This window comes from Protopterus annectens, chromosome 5.part1, assembly GCF_019279795.1.
Source record: "Protopterus annectens isolate FY-2018-M chromosome 5.part1, PAN1.0, whole genome shotgun sequence".
Classification (NCBI taxonomy): domain Eukaryota; kingdom Metazoa; phylum Chordata; order Ceratodontiformes; family Protopteridae; genus Protopterus; species Protopterus annectens.
This window is the reverse complement of record NC_056736.1, coordinates 452,155,537-452,168,748: the sequence shown is the minus strand read 5'-3', so window position 1 is coordinate 452,168,748 and position 13,212 is coordinate 452,155,537. Positions and strand designations below refer to the sequence as shown.

General features: G+C 35.4%; 1 protein-coding gene across 1 annotated transcript in view; it reads left to right on the top strand.

Moving 5' to 3' along the window:
- Positions 1-6,006: 6,006 nt before the first annotated feature.
- Positions 6,007-13,212, top strand: part of CD247 (CD247 molecule) — a 600,369-nt gene continuing 593,163 nt past the window's right edge. The window contains exon 1 of the mRNA XM_044073101.1: positions 6,007-6,225. Coding sequence (XP_043929036.1) covers positions 6,174-6,225 — 52 coding nt within the window. The 5' untranslated portion in view covers positions 6,007-6,173. The remainder of the gene's footprint in view (positions 6,226-13,212) is intronic.

Below are 13,212 nucleotides of genomic sequence, written 5' to 3'. Positions count from 1 at the left end.
ACCTATCTCAATTAGATTTTTTGTTTATTTTTTTTTAGCTGTATTTTTTGCTTTTTATCTGATTTCTGTTTTATATATTACTCTCTGATTATACAAAGGTATACACAATTTATTACGCTTTTTATATCTCACTTTAGCTGGCTTGTCTGACTTGGTACTCATTCTGTTCTATTAATAAGTAATGAGCACTTTGTATTAACTTGGTAATTTAAATAAAAGCTGCTATGTCTAATACTGATCCATTTTATTTATTTTATTTGGCTGATATTTCTGAAAATTATTTAATTGTTCTTTATTGTTGCACTACTATTGATTGTTTTATTATCTGAGTACTTGAGTTTGATCCTGCTTGTTATTATCGGTTGATGAGTCTGACCTTATTGCCCCGAAGAACTGACAGACTGGGACTCTTTTTCATGCTCTTCTATTTCTTCTGGAGTTGATGTTTTATGTTGCAGAGAAGGTACTTTTGGATGTGCACTCTTCAATATGCACATCTCTCAGGGATCAGCTGAATCACAGCAACATCTTATCTCAGTACACATGTCCACCAGATGCCATGGGGTAAAACCTTTCTAGACAGGACGCCCCTGTATCTAGTCCAGATATCTATAGCAGTTAGTATTTCCATCTGTAGCTGAGTAGGTCAGCTATACTAACATAAGACAATCCTCTCCGATGCTCAGCACTTTTTCATTAACGTCGGACTAATGTTGTTTTCTTATGGACACCTGGATGGATTCTAACTTTGGCCTTGATCTGGATGTTGCTATTCTTGCTGGATTTCCTGTGATCTACTGCCTTCGAAAGGTTCATATTGGTAACCACCTGTTTTTAAATTCATGTTTCAAATGAAACAGATCCCTATTGGTTGGTTCAGGACATACTTCTGGCTGCATCATGTGCATATGAGAGTGTTCTCCTTGTTTACTGTACATCAGTAAGCCAGGAGAAATTTTTACAGGAATTGATTGTTTTCCTTGTCATTTTGTGGTTGATTACATTACTGATGATTGAATATAGAGTTTAATATCTAGGGCAACAATGTATCAGATAATTTTATGTTAGAATTCCTTCAGCTTATGAATAGTGTTGGATTCAGTCAGATTTCTGCGATCCAGCTGCATATTAGGGGACCCAGTTTTGAGATGGACTTCCATATTCATGTGAAGATCCAGAGGTTAGGATAGAACTGGCAACCATTTAGTACATGCCAGTATGGGGACCCAAATAAAATTTCCCCTGTTTCTCCGGAGATCCACTATCATCATTTAAGAGGATTTGATATGGAGGAGTTCATGTCACAAGTGAATGTGCCTGATATTTTGGGTGTTGTGGATAGTCTTGGTAATGTAGTTGGGTCGTAATCTCAGATCTTTTCCTTTCTTCTTGGCTGTCTTGTCCAGCACACATATATGTTATCCTGAGTGGTTCCATCATTTCTAAGGCAACATGAAAAGGAAAGGATACAAATTTGAGTGACAGTGGAGGGTGCATTACTTTCAAGCAGACAAGCTTATACTGGCTGCCCACTAAAAAGCATATCAATCTGAGAAAGCCCATAACAAGATGCAGTTCCTATCCATTGATCTCAGCTTAATCTATGGCAAACTGTGTAACACAGCCTAATACCTACAGGTTCAAAATACATTTTCTGCATGATAGATCACTGCTTGGCTAGATTTCTTCACAGATAAGGTGTCATCCTTGAGATGACTGGTTCTTCAGCATCATCTAAGTGGATCAATGATGGTCTAAGTTCTATCTGGTTGATTCCAGAAAGTTCCATGAACTCAATTCCACCTGTTGTGGTCTGGACCTGCATCTGTCTGCAATCATAGTTGCTTGCCTTGATAGTCTTTGTCCAGTTATCTTTCACATTATTAAATTTTCTTTGGTGAGTAGGACATTCCCTAACACCATGAAGAAAACCTTTGTGATCCCCTTTCTTTAAAAGCCGACCCAGAATATTACCTGTTTAGACAACTAGAGGTCCATCTCAGATTATTCCTTCTCTGGGACAGTTTTACAGAAGGTAGTATACCTTGCACAGTACAACGTCACCAGTCACTAACTACATATGCAGATGATTTTCCATATGCGGGCTCCCCTCACCCATGCATACATACACACACACACACACACACACACACACACACACACACACACACACACATATGCACGCACACACACACACACACACACACACACACACACACACACACACACACACACACACACACACACGCACACACACACACACACACACACACACACACATATGCACACACACACACACACACACACACACACACACACACACACACACGTATGGAGCATTATTTTAATCTGCACTGAAAGAAGAAGAAGAAGGAAAATCTCAAAGTTATGCAATAAGTAAAGCAGAACCTGTACAGTGACCTGGATTCTACCTTCTGCACAGTAAAGCATGAATATCCTAGAATGTAAATTCACATAGTCTGGAGCAGTATAAGTAAACCTCATTGTATATATGTATGCATGCATGTGTATACATACATATATATATATATATATATATATATATATATATATATATATATACTACTTCTGGATCCCAAATTACCACATTCTCGGACTACATAATATCAGGACCCCAAACCAGAATTTTTATACTATTAAAAGTTTAAAATCACAACTTTCATAATATCAAAAATCCATATAGCAATGTTATGTTACTGCTGTAGCATGGATAACATCGTTTGTTAAAACTAAATTGTGTTATTTAAAACTAGGAAGTCTTCAGTTTTTATCTACCTGTCATATTTATAGTAATAACAGCAAGCGCTCAAAGGTTATTAGCAGATTAAACTTTCTGTATGTTTATGATTGTAAATATTCGTTTTAACACTTCTAAAATATAAGAACTAATACTAAAGTATTATAAGTAACTGAAGTATGTTCGAGTTAAGTGTTATAAAGAAGTCTGTTTACTTTTTTAGGCTTAAAATGTCTCTTTTTTAAACATGTTGAGGAATTCTTTTGCAGTTCCTGCTTCATATGGTGTTACTGTACGTGCGTAACCCATTGGACGGTTCTCACGCAGATGTGGGCGTGCCTTGGGTGTTTACACTTTTACTCAATGTAGCGTGATATCAGAGTTGGTATATTTAATTTCTAGGTGGTGTGGGGAGTGTAGGATGGCACCCCTGCAAAAATGTTAAAAAAACAACACATTACAGTTCGAGACAATTGGGTAGTGGGCCTGATCAGGGAGGGCTTTGCTATTGTGTTTCCGGGGAGGTTTGCCAGTACAGTATAATCCTTCTTGTAAATTAACGTAGTACATCTTTTTTTAGAAACAGAGTTGTAAAATTTAAAGAGATAATATCCTTGTCGAATCCGAAATGGGTGGGGTCAAGTGCTTGGAGATTTCCTATTTCCTTGTTTATGAGATTCGTAATAATACACTCCATGGCCTTACAGATCAGACTTGTCAAGCTAATAGGGTGATAGTTTCCAGGGTCAGTAGTGGCACCACCTTTGTGCAAAGGGTTGACTATGGTAGTACTCCACTCTACTGGAATGAAGCCTGTACTTCGCCTATGGTTGAATAGGGTGCTCACTGACGAGGCTAGTTCTTGATGGAGATGTTGCAGAATACAGCCTGGGATACTATCAGTATAGTTTTATATATATATATATATATATATATATATATATATATATATATATATATAGTTTCAGTATTATGAGAATTCGATTTTTTGGTCTCGATATTATGTAGTTCAAGATTGTGGTATTTCAGGATCTAGAAGTAGCTCCATATATATATATATATATATATATACATATATATATATATATATATATATATATATATATATATATATATATATATATATATATATATATATATATATATATATATATATATATATATATATATATATATATATATATATATATATATATATATATATATATATATATATATATATATATGTATATAGATATAGAGTTAGGACGTTTGCTCGACTGAGCAAACATCCGAATCCATAAAACCCGAACACACTTTAACAAAGCGCTTTTATCGAAAAAGCGCTTTCGTTAACGTGTGTGACAAAAAAAAAAAACACTACATTTACATTTTAGCAGGGGGGCTTTGCCCCCCCTGCATCACTCTTGTGGGGGGCTGTGCCCCCACACCCCCCTACTTTAATATTCTCCCTCCAAGACCACACTACAGTGGAGAAAATGGAAATTTTCCTTACCCGCACCGTAGTACAGCCTCAGCAGCAGTCATACTTATGCGAAAGTGCTTCTTCGGTGAAAAGCACTTTCGCGTAAGTATGCCCGGCTGTTTGGATTTTGGTCATTAAATATGGTAAGTGAGTTTCTGCATGGTCAGGCATAGTAATAGGCACCTCACTAGTGGATCCTCACTGCTGCCAGTTGCATAAATAATCTAGGAATACACTAGACGGGGACTGAGACAGAAAGATCTCTGCTGCCAGTTGCATAAATAATCTAGGAATACACTAGATGGGGACTGAGACAATAAGACTGGGGAGGTGGTAAATGGAGAGAGGAATGAATGGAGGAAAGATGACAGTCTTTAGGATTTGTGTAAAAGCAACTGTAAGATAATTAAAACTGCCTCAGAATACATTGATGCAATATTAAAGTTAATGATGAAACTGTGACCGTATCATTAGAGAAATTCCCCACTGTGCTCAAGATATGTCAAAGGATGTCATGTACTACAGAAAACAAATGAAAACTGTATGTATATATGCTTTTTAAATTAAATTTGTACTAGTGTTTTATCTGATGTTATTTAACTCTCTGGAACTTTGCTTCCTGCCCCTCCACTGTATATATTACCCAGTCGGACTTTCCTGGTAAACAAATGTCAATAAATAAATAAAAATAGTTGGCAGTCTAATATTTCATAGAAAAATTCCATTAACATAAAAATAAAATCATTCCTGTATTGTATTTAGTGCCAAAAAATGTGACTTTGGGACAAGGTCACTGATGGAAAGGGAATCATGTTTGTGATGCCACTGATATGGGTTCAGCTAATGGCTTTGTTCTTAGTGGGCTGAATGTGAGGGCTTGTTTACTACTTGGTCTTGCCTCATTCTTGGGAGGATGGCACGTTTTTGCATACTATATGTCAACCCATGGAGCAGATCAGAGCTTTTAACAGTCACGCATTTAGTGTTTGATGGAGCACAGAGATGCCATGTAGGAGGTTTAATACCATAAGCATGAAAAACACAAATATGTCACCCGTGCTGATGATATTTCATACTATAATTTAAGGAATGGGGAAAGGCCCAGTCCTGCCATGTTGGATGGATTTCATTGTCTAGTTCCTTGCCTTCACCCTGGATGGAAAGAATATACTGCAGGCTCATGAAATACCTCCCCTATACCATGGATTCAGCAGCAGGCAGCAAAAAAGATGTGAAGGATAAAAAGATTTGAAGTCAGAGCAAATCCTTGTGTCATGTAAGTGGTTGCTCACAAGTAATATACATGGCAGCTGCAGCATTCAGGTAGCCAAAAGACACTAAAACAAAACACTTACACACAGACATACATATACACACACACACACACACACACACACACACACACACACACACACACACACACACACACACACACACACACACACACACACTCATGTAAGAATCACTCTTATATACACATAAAAGTATTCTGGCACTTAAATGAATTATAAGTACATATGTGGGTATTCACTGTTAGAAGCTCAAGGGGTGACAAAAGGTACCGTTTCTGTGTGCTAGAGAAAACAGAGTGATAATATAAAAAAGGAGTATTATAAAATCAGCTGCTGCTGCTGTTTCATATCATTGCGATGCATGAACACATAAGTTATTGAGTGATCTGACAGCATCTCATTTTCCTTTATCTGAGAAACACACACACACACACACACACACACACAAAACCCTCAATGACTTCCTGAATTGGTTCAGATTATGAGTTTGTCACCTTCAAGAGCTGTTGGGTCTGCGTGATCAGTAGGAACGGTAGCCGACTTCCTGCCAACATAGGCACAAATACAAAAAGAATCAAGGTGACACTACTGTTTCTGCTAACAAACTGAATAAAAGAAGTTTGTAAAAAAGAAACAAAGGCACACAAGAAGAAGAAAAATGAAGCTAAAGGGTTTTGCTGTACTTCTCTATGCAGAGCTCCGAACCGCAGGTAAGGATGCCCTAAAACTACACATTACTTTGCTTAAAGCACATCTTAGTATAGAACAAATGGCTGGCTCAGGGGGTTCATTTGCTTTTCTGATACACATGGATATGATCATTGTATATCCACTTCTGTGGTAAGCTAAAGGGTCATAACCCATATCCCAGTTAACAAAATCTGCGATCATTTGGACTGAATAGGAGGATTTAAAACTCTATTCATCATTAGAAAAGAAAATACGCTGCACTATTATGTACCTTTGTCATCTGCAGATACAAAATGGCTGTTAACAGCCATTGTTTTATACCAAGAAAGGCAGCTATGATCAGCTAATGTCAGAGGTTCTTTTGATGATATATATATATATATATATATATATATATATATATATATATATATATATCAACCATTTTTTTTTTCATTTTAATAAACAATGGCAGGTAAATCGCAACTAAGACGTGGATGTCCACACCTAGTAGTTTTTATCTTTCAGATTAAAGATGACTAATTTATCAACATGTAAACATCCATTAAGCAGTTGTTGGATAGAAGCTGTGTATGTTAATTTCATTTGCATGTGAACTAATTTTATGCGCAAAGAACAGAGCTGATTTTAAACTACTTTGTACTTACCTAAAGTATACACTGTCGCCATCAACTAAATTCATTTTTATTTTCCCTGTGCCCCCCCCCCACACCGTTGCCACACCATTTCTATTTGATAGGCAGTAGAATTTTCAGTAAAATGTAAATTTAACATGCTACAGGCCTTTTCCTCATTTTAGGCATGTAGAAATCTAAATACATGAGAAGAAAAACATGTCTAAACTTCCTAAATCCTCCCAGAGACAGATACTGTCATTGTTCTCTGCAGAGCAGATGACAGTAAGTCGTCTTTGTAGCTAATGTGACATGCACTTCCTGGAACTACAGGAATGGTGCAGATGTTTATTTTATGCTAACAGCCAAGTAATCAGTATGGCATTAGACATTTTTGGGGGAAAGGGCGGAAAGAATTTAACAAAGTGCAGTACAGTTTATAATGCATATCCTTTATAAAGAATTACTTATCCTGCGTAATGTGGCATGCAACTAGGATAGCAAGATGAGTGTTTATATTTGTGACAGTATTGTAGCATATGCTGTTTATGTGTCTTACTACTAGAAAACAATGAATAAAAATGTGATATTATAAGCTACAAAGATTTTGCAGCATCTGGAAAGTTAAACCTTTTGTAATGTGATAGCAGTATGAGGTACATAATATATAAACTATACATAAAGTGGGAACATTGTGTGCCTATTAGCAGAAACATAAGAATCCATATTACAACATTATTTACTGTCTAAGATATGCTGCAATGTGTTCAGAGACACTTTGTGCATCATACATCAGTGCTGAGCATACATGTCATACAAAAGGAGAAAAAATTTTGTATGACATATATGCAGTTTAAGCCATATACTTAAACTCAAGCATTTATAAATGCCGTGTAGTATCCTGTGGCATGCAGGACATACCCTGCAATGAAAAGAAACATATTTATAAATATCATAGTACTTGGTAGCATCTTTTATATATCATAATTCTTATAAAATGTTTATCAACAGTATATGATTCTGTAGTACACAGCAAAATCACGTATGCTGAAATAAACATTTGTAAAATGGATGGCGGCTCTGTAATACGAAATCGATATCTCCACTTACAAAACAAAAACATTACGAAGAGAAAAGCCTTGGACTGAATATAGTGTGCATAAGAGATATTATGATACTCACAAACATGACCTCAGCTTTGTCCACAAAACAAATCTTCACATATATCTAAAGTTCCTTTTAATGTATTTGTTATATGGGTAAGTGAACTGTTCCCTTTTCAGTCATGACCTAAGCCACAGGCATGTATAACCAGTACAACTATGAAATGACCAGACCAAAATCAAAACAATGAACTGGTTCATAGGCAAGACAGGTATTAATATATTAACATAACAAGGAGCAAATTTCATCTAGCTATACACTGGCAAAGTACTAAAGCAGGTATTGTACATTTAAACATACAAATCTAAATCTGTGCTCCATTGTATATATTGTGTACATTGGCTTTAATAAAATGATAAATAAAGCAGAATTTGAAAAAAATATGCCTTATTGTGCATTTCAGGGTATTAGTCAGGAATGTGACAGATTTAGCTTGTAAGCCACATACAAAACTATTTTTGATAATGTTAACATTTTGTATTGCATAGCATGAGTATGTTTCCTCTGTCAGACTTATTTACGAATAAGACAGCTTTCTTTAAAATGGAGCAAGATCTCTGCACAAATGATAAATATTTAGGAAGAGGATAACATTTTGCTCTCAAAGTTAGGTGCACAACATTAAAAATAACATTTGCTAACATCATTCTGCAGAACATTGCTTCTACTGCATTTTTTTGAGATTTTTTTTATTAAGAGGACAGCACACCGACATATACAGCAATGATGCTCATTACAAAAAAATACATTATGGTGAAATTTTGCAGAACACAATACACCATGCATGATGATAAATTAAAAAATAGGATAGATTTTTCTTCTATATTAGGGCTTTTTTTGCCCTAAATGAGTGAGCTGCTGATGTCATGAGTATCACAACCCATAGCATCAGTTTGTTCCAACAATTGGCGATTTCAACAGAAATTTAGCCATGTGATTGCAGAACTACAACTGTTACTCTGGGGGGGGGGTGCCAAGCCACAAAAAGAAACCCAACCATACCTTACCGCCCAACATAAGCAAGCCAAAAATTGCCATTCCTCCCTTCTCCTCCTTGCATGGGTTCCCAAAGTGCCTGAGCGGCTAATCAAACTGGGGTCATCTGAGTCACAGACATGGATATATTCCTCTATATCATACAGACTGAATCCTAGTTTAAAAATAAAATCTGTGTTTAAAATTAATCACAATTTTCTTCAGAGTATTAATTTGCTGTTTGTTATTAAAAGCATCACTGCTATAGAAATACCTATAATGATGTATAAAATGAGCAAATAGTACATAGAATATATAACAATCCTGCTTGCTGTTCTTGACATTTTCCAGTGGTTTGTACATTCCACGAAAGCAGTATATTAGAATCAAGGAACAGAGACCCCTACTGCATATTATGAAAATGATGAGTCAGGAAAAATAATAATTTTTCTTTTCTAAACCTGAATTTGCACATTTGCATTTTTTTTATGTTTATCTAGTATAAAATAAATAGCCAGAACTGCCGAGCCGATGGCACAGTCTCATGATTTTTTTGAGTTTTGGTAACTGTATCAGGTCATGATTTGTTACATGTACAGTAACACTTGTCTTATCCTACACTTTTTGCTGTAGAAGTCTGATCAACTTGATGCTAAAGCTTGCAAATGACTTCAGTATGCCTGTCAATGATAATGATAAACAGCTTATTGAGATGGTAAAAATAAATAGCTTTCTTCATAAAAAAAGTCCAACATGTGAGTGCTTGTGCATTGTATAGCAGGTGCTTTGACCCCCCCACTTACCTAGGCTTGTGGCATTAGTTTTCTTAGGAGAATAAGCATTGCATATGAAGGAATCTGGTTTAATCATTTGATTAATTAGGACCATGACATATTCTGCATTTAAAATAAAGTCCATTGTTAGAAAAGAAAAAGAAGAAGAAATAAAAGAAAAACCACAAATGAAAGAACAATATAAACAGATTGTTTATAAATCATTATTGCTCGTTTCAGTGATTGACTAAAGCCATAATCCATAAGCCTTGACTTATGCCAGCATTTCAAGCAGCCTTCATTATTCATATTTGTTAACATTTTACAAAATGCCTGCACAATGTTTTAACTATAGGTATACCCCATGACAGTATCCTTTGGATTAGTAGGGTTGATTAATTTTTTTTTAAGAGGTCACCTTTGCAATAAAACAAGTTATCTGTTGTACGGCATTATTACTCGAGTGCATTTTGCAACTTTTTAAACTGCATCTTCTAATTTATTTACAAAGTGTTAATATATCGACATCACTTTTGTGCCGCTCATTAAATTCCTTTTTTTAATAATGATGATTAGACTTCAAGTGGCACTGTTGGAAAACTTCAGCTAACTTACTTTTCATAGACATGCTGCAATGAAGTAGACTACATGAGGCCATAATAATCTTTTAGACAATAATTTTACAAATGTAACTAATTATATAAAATCAGAAATATGCCTTTCGCTTACTTAATTCAGCAGAGAAGCATGACTTTTTAGAGAACATTGACTCACAGGAAAAGCATTGAATCCAATTCCATGGCATATAGATATGAGACAGTAACTTCCATACCAGCGATTTAAGATGCAATTAATGAACCCCTAGTGTGGAATGAGCCTGCTGAAGATATAAAAGTGAATGATCTGCACTAATTTGCTCATCTTGGTAAGAGAGAAGAGGTGAACTCCACAGATGGGCATCTCATTGTGATGGGCAGAGCACAGAACAGGTTCTGAACCCAGCTGTGAGGAATAGTCAGTGGTCAATTAAAGAAAGCAGAGGTTCCGAGTTCGGGCTTGGACAGCAGCCAGCAGTTAACACAGAGATTAATTTAAAGGAGAAAAGATTCTGAGAAGTGTCTCTGGGTTTAACTTAAGGAGAAGAGGTTTTGGGTACAGATATATACCACATGCTCTGCGACAGTAGGAGTACATCAATGCATTCACTCAGAACAGCTAAGGACCAGAAAATATATAGAAAACAGTGTGCAAACCCTTCACTGGGGACAGGGAAAAAGAACATATAAAAATATTGTGGGCTACCTGGATATAGGGCTACTACAATTTCTCTCATAAAAAGCACAAAGATACTGGAGCACAAATACATTTTATTGGACCAACAATAGTTTTGCAGTTATTCACATTTTTGAGCTGGCATTAGCCTTTCATCAGGAGTTATTAACTTACTGTTGTTAGATACATTGCTTAACTATCCACTTGCACCTAGAAAGGGAAGTACATAATTTATTTCAATTTGCATAAAAAAAGAAACTTAAAAAAGCTAGTGTGGACTAACATGGCAGTTCTTAATTTTTATTTTCTTCTCATAAAAAAATAAATGATACATGCTATCACAAGCTTAGAGGAGATAGATGATATAAATATATATAAATTATTAAGATCTGCCTGCCTGACTACAATACATTTTACGATCTTGACCCTTACAACACGGCTTGGACTACCACTTTTAACTTAAACTTAATTTTGAAATTTTTCGAAGTTTGTGAATATTGAGTTTGGGCTTTTATGTCTGTTTTATAAAAGAAATCTGGTTTTGCTTTGCTAGTGTCTGAGACACCAAGTACTTTCAGTTTTGTCATTTTATAAATATATATAAAGAAAAAACACAAATCCTGGCATAATAGTCAGGCCATCTCAGAGGTGAACCTTGATAATTTTTTATCACATCTAGGAAATGTTACATTAAAGTTGGATAATTCGGAAATACTTAAGAAACCAGTGATTAAATGCATCCTGTAAAATATCTTGTAAAAACTGGCTTATGACTATTTCTACTACAAGGAGACAGCCCTTTGATAATTTGTCAAAGCCATTAATTAGCTTAGATTGCAGATGGAATGTCAATATTCATATAGCATCCCCAAATATCATGAAAAGACTAATAGCCCCTGCTTTAAATAGAAGAGCAAAACTTACATGGCAGCCACATGAAACTGACAGTACTATCTGGTCACTGTTTTTTATTGGCGTGATTTATATATGTGCCATTCCAGAACATTCCACCAGGGACAAGGGGTAGTCTTACAATATGGATAAAGTGGCTTGACTATGTACTTTTTTTTTAATATTTTTATTTATTTGTTTATTTTTGATTTTTGGGTTTGTCTTTTCTGTTTAAATATACACAATAAATGAAATATACACATTAACTCGTGTTTAGTATTTATACATTTGCATTTGATTACAGTGACAGTTCAAATGGGTCAGGCAAAACTGCTTTTCAGTTCATAAAGATACTTAGTGAATGAAAAAATTATAAAGAAATTATAGCAGACACTTTGTGAGTACAAATAATATTTGAAGGCTGGATTGCCTTCTGTGCGGAGTCTACATGTCCTCCCTGCATTGTGTGGGTTACTTCCGGGTGCTCCAGTTTCTTCCCTTGTTACAAAGACATGCGTTTAGAGCATTTCTCCCCAGGCCTCCACTGAAAATTGGTTTCATTCCAAGTTGGACTTTCCCAGTAAACAAATGTTAAATAAATAAAATGATTACAGACTCATATTCAGAGTGCAGTGTGAAACCTATATTTTTGGTAAAGGATTAATGGTTCATAGATTTATAGGTAAGTACTAGGCTAGCTGCTCTTGCAGGCCATTTTAAGCCTAATTTGATCTGATTTGGTTATAGATTTGTCATACCCATCCCATGGTCAATAATTATACATTATCCCTAATGAGAGTAACTAATAAAAATGTGTATCTATATTAGGAAATAATCATGTGGAAACCTTGTTAAGACAATTTAGAGGCTCAGATTATCAACAAGAAGCTATGTCTCATGCAAGACTTATTAATCCAAAGTCAAGACTAACAGCTATGAGCTCTATCAGAAAGTAGGATATAATGTGTAATGCATGACATACCATACTAAGCTAAGCTGGATGGCTACTCTGTTGCTAGGAAACAAACACACTTACTATGATAGGCCACTCTGTCGAGATTGTCTAATCAAACTACCACTACAAAACACAACTGACACAGGACTTCTGGAATGTATTACAAAGCTCAGAGATAAAAAAAGAACAAACAATAAGAAACTGGTACATGTTTGCTCACATCTCTTTACAAATTTTAAACTAAGAAAAAAAAGCAGACAACATTTCATAACATGTCAGCGATCTCTAAAGTATATGTAGGTACACTGCATTTCACATAGGAAGTTTTTTTTTACACTGAATGAGATATGAAGTGCACACAGG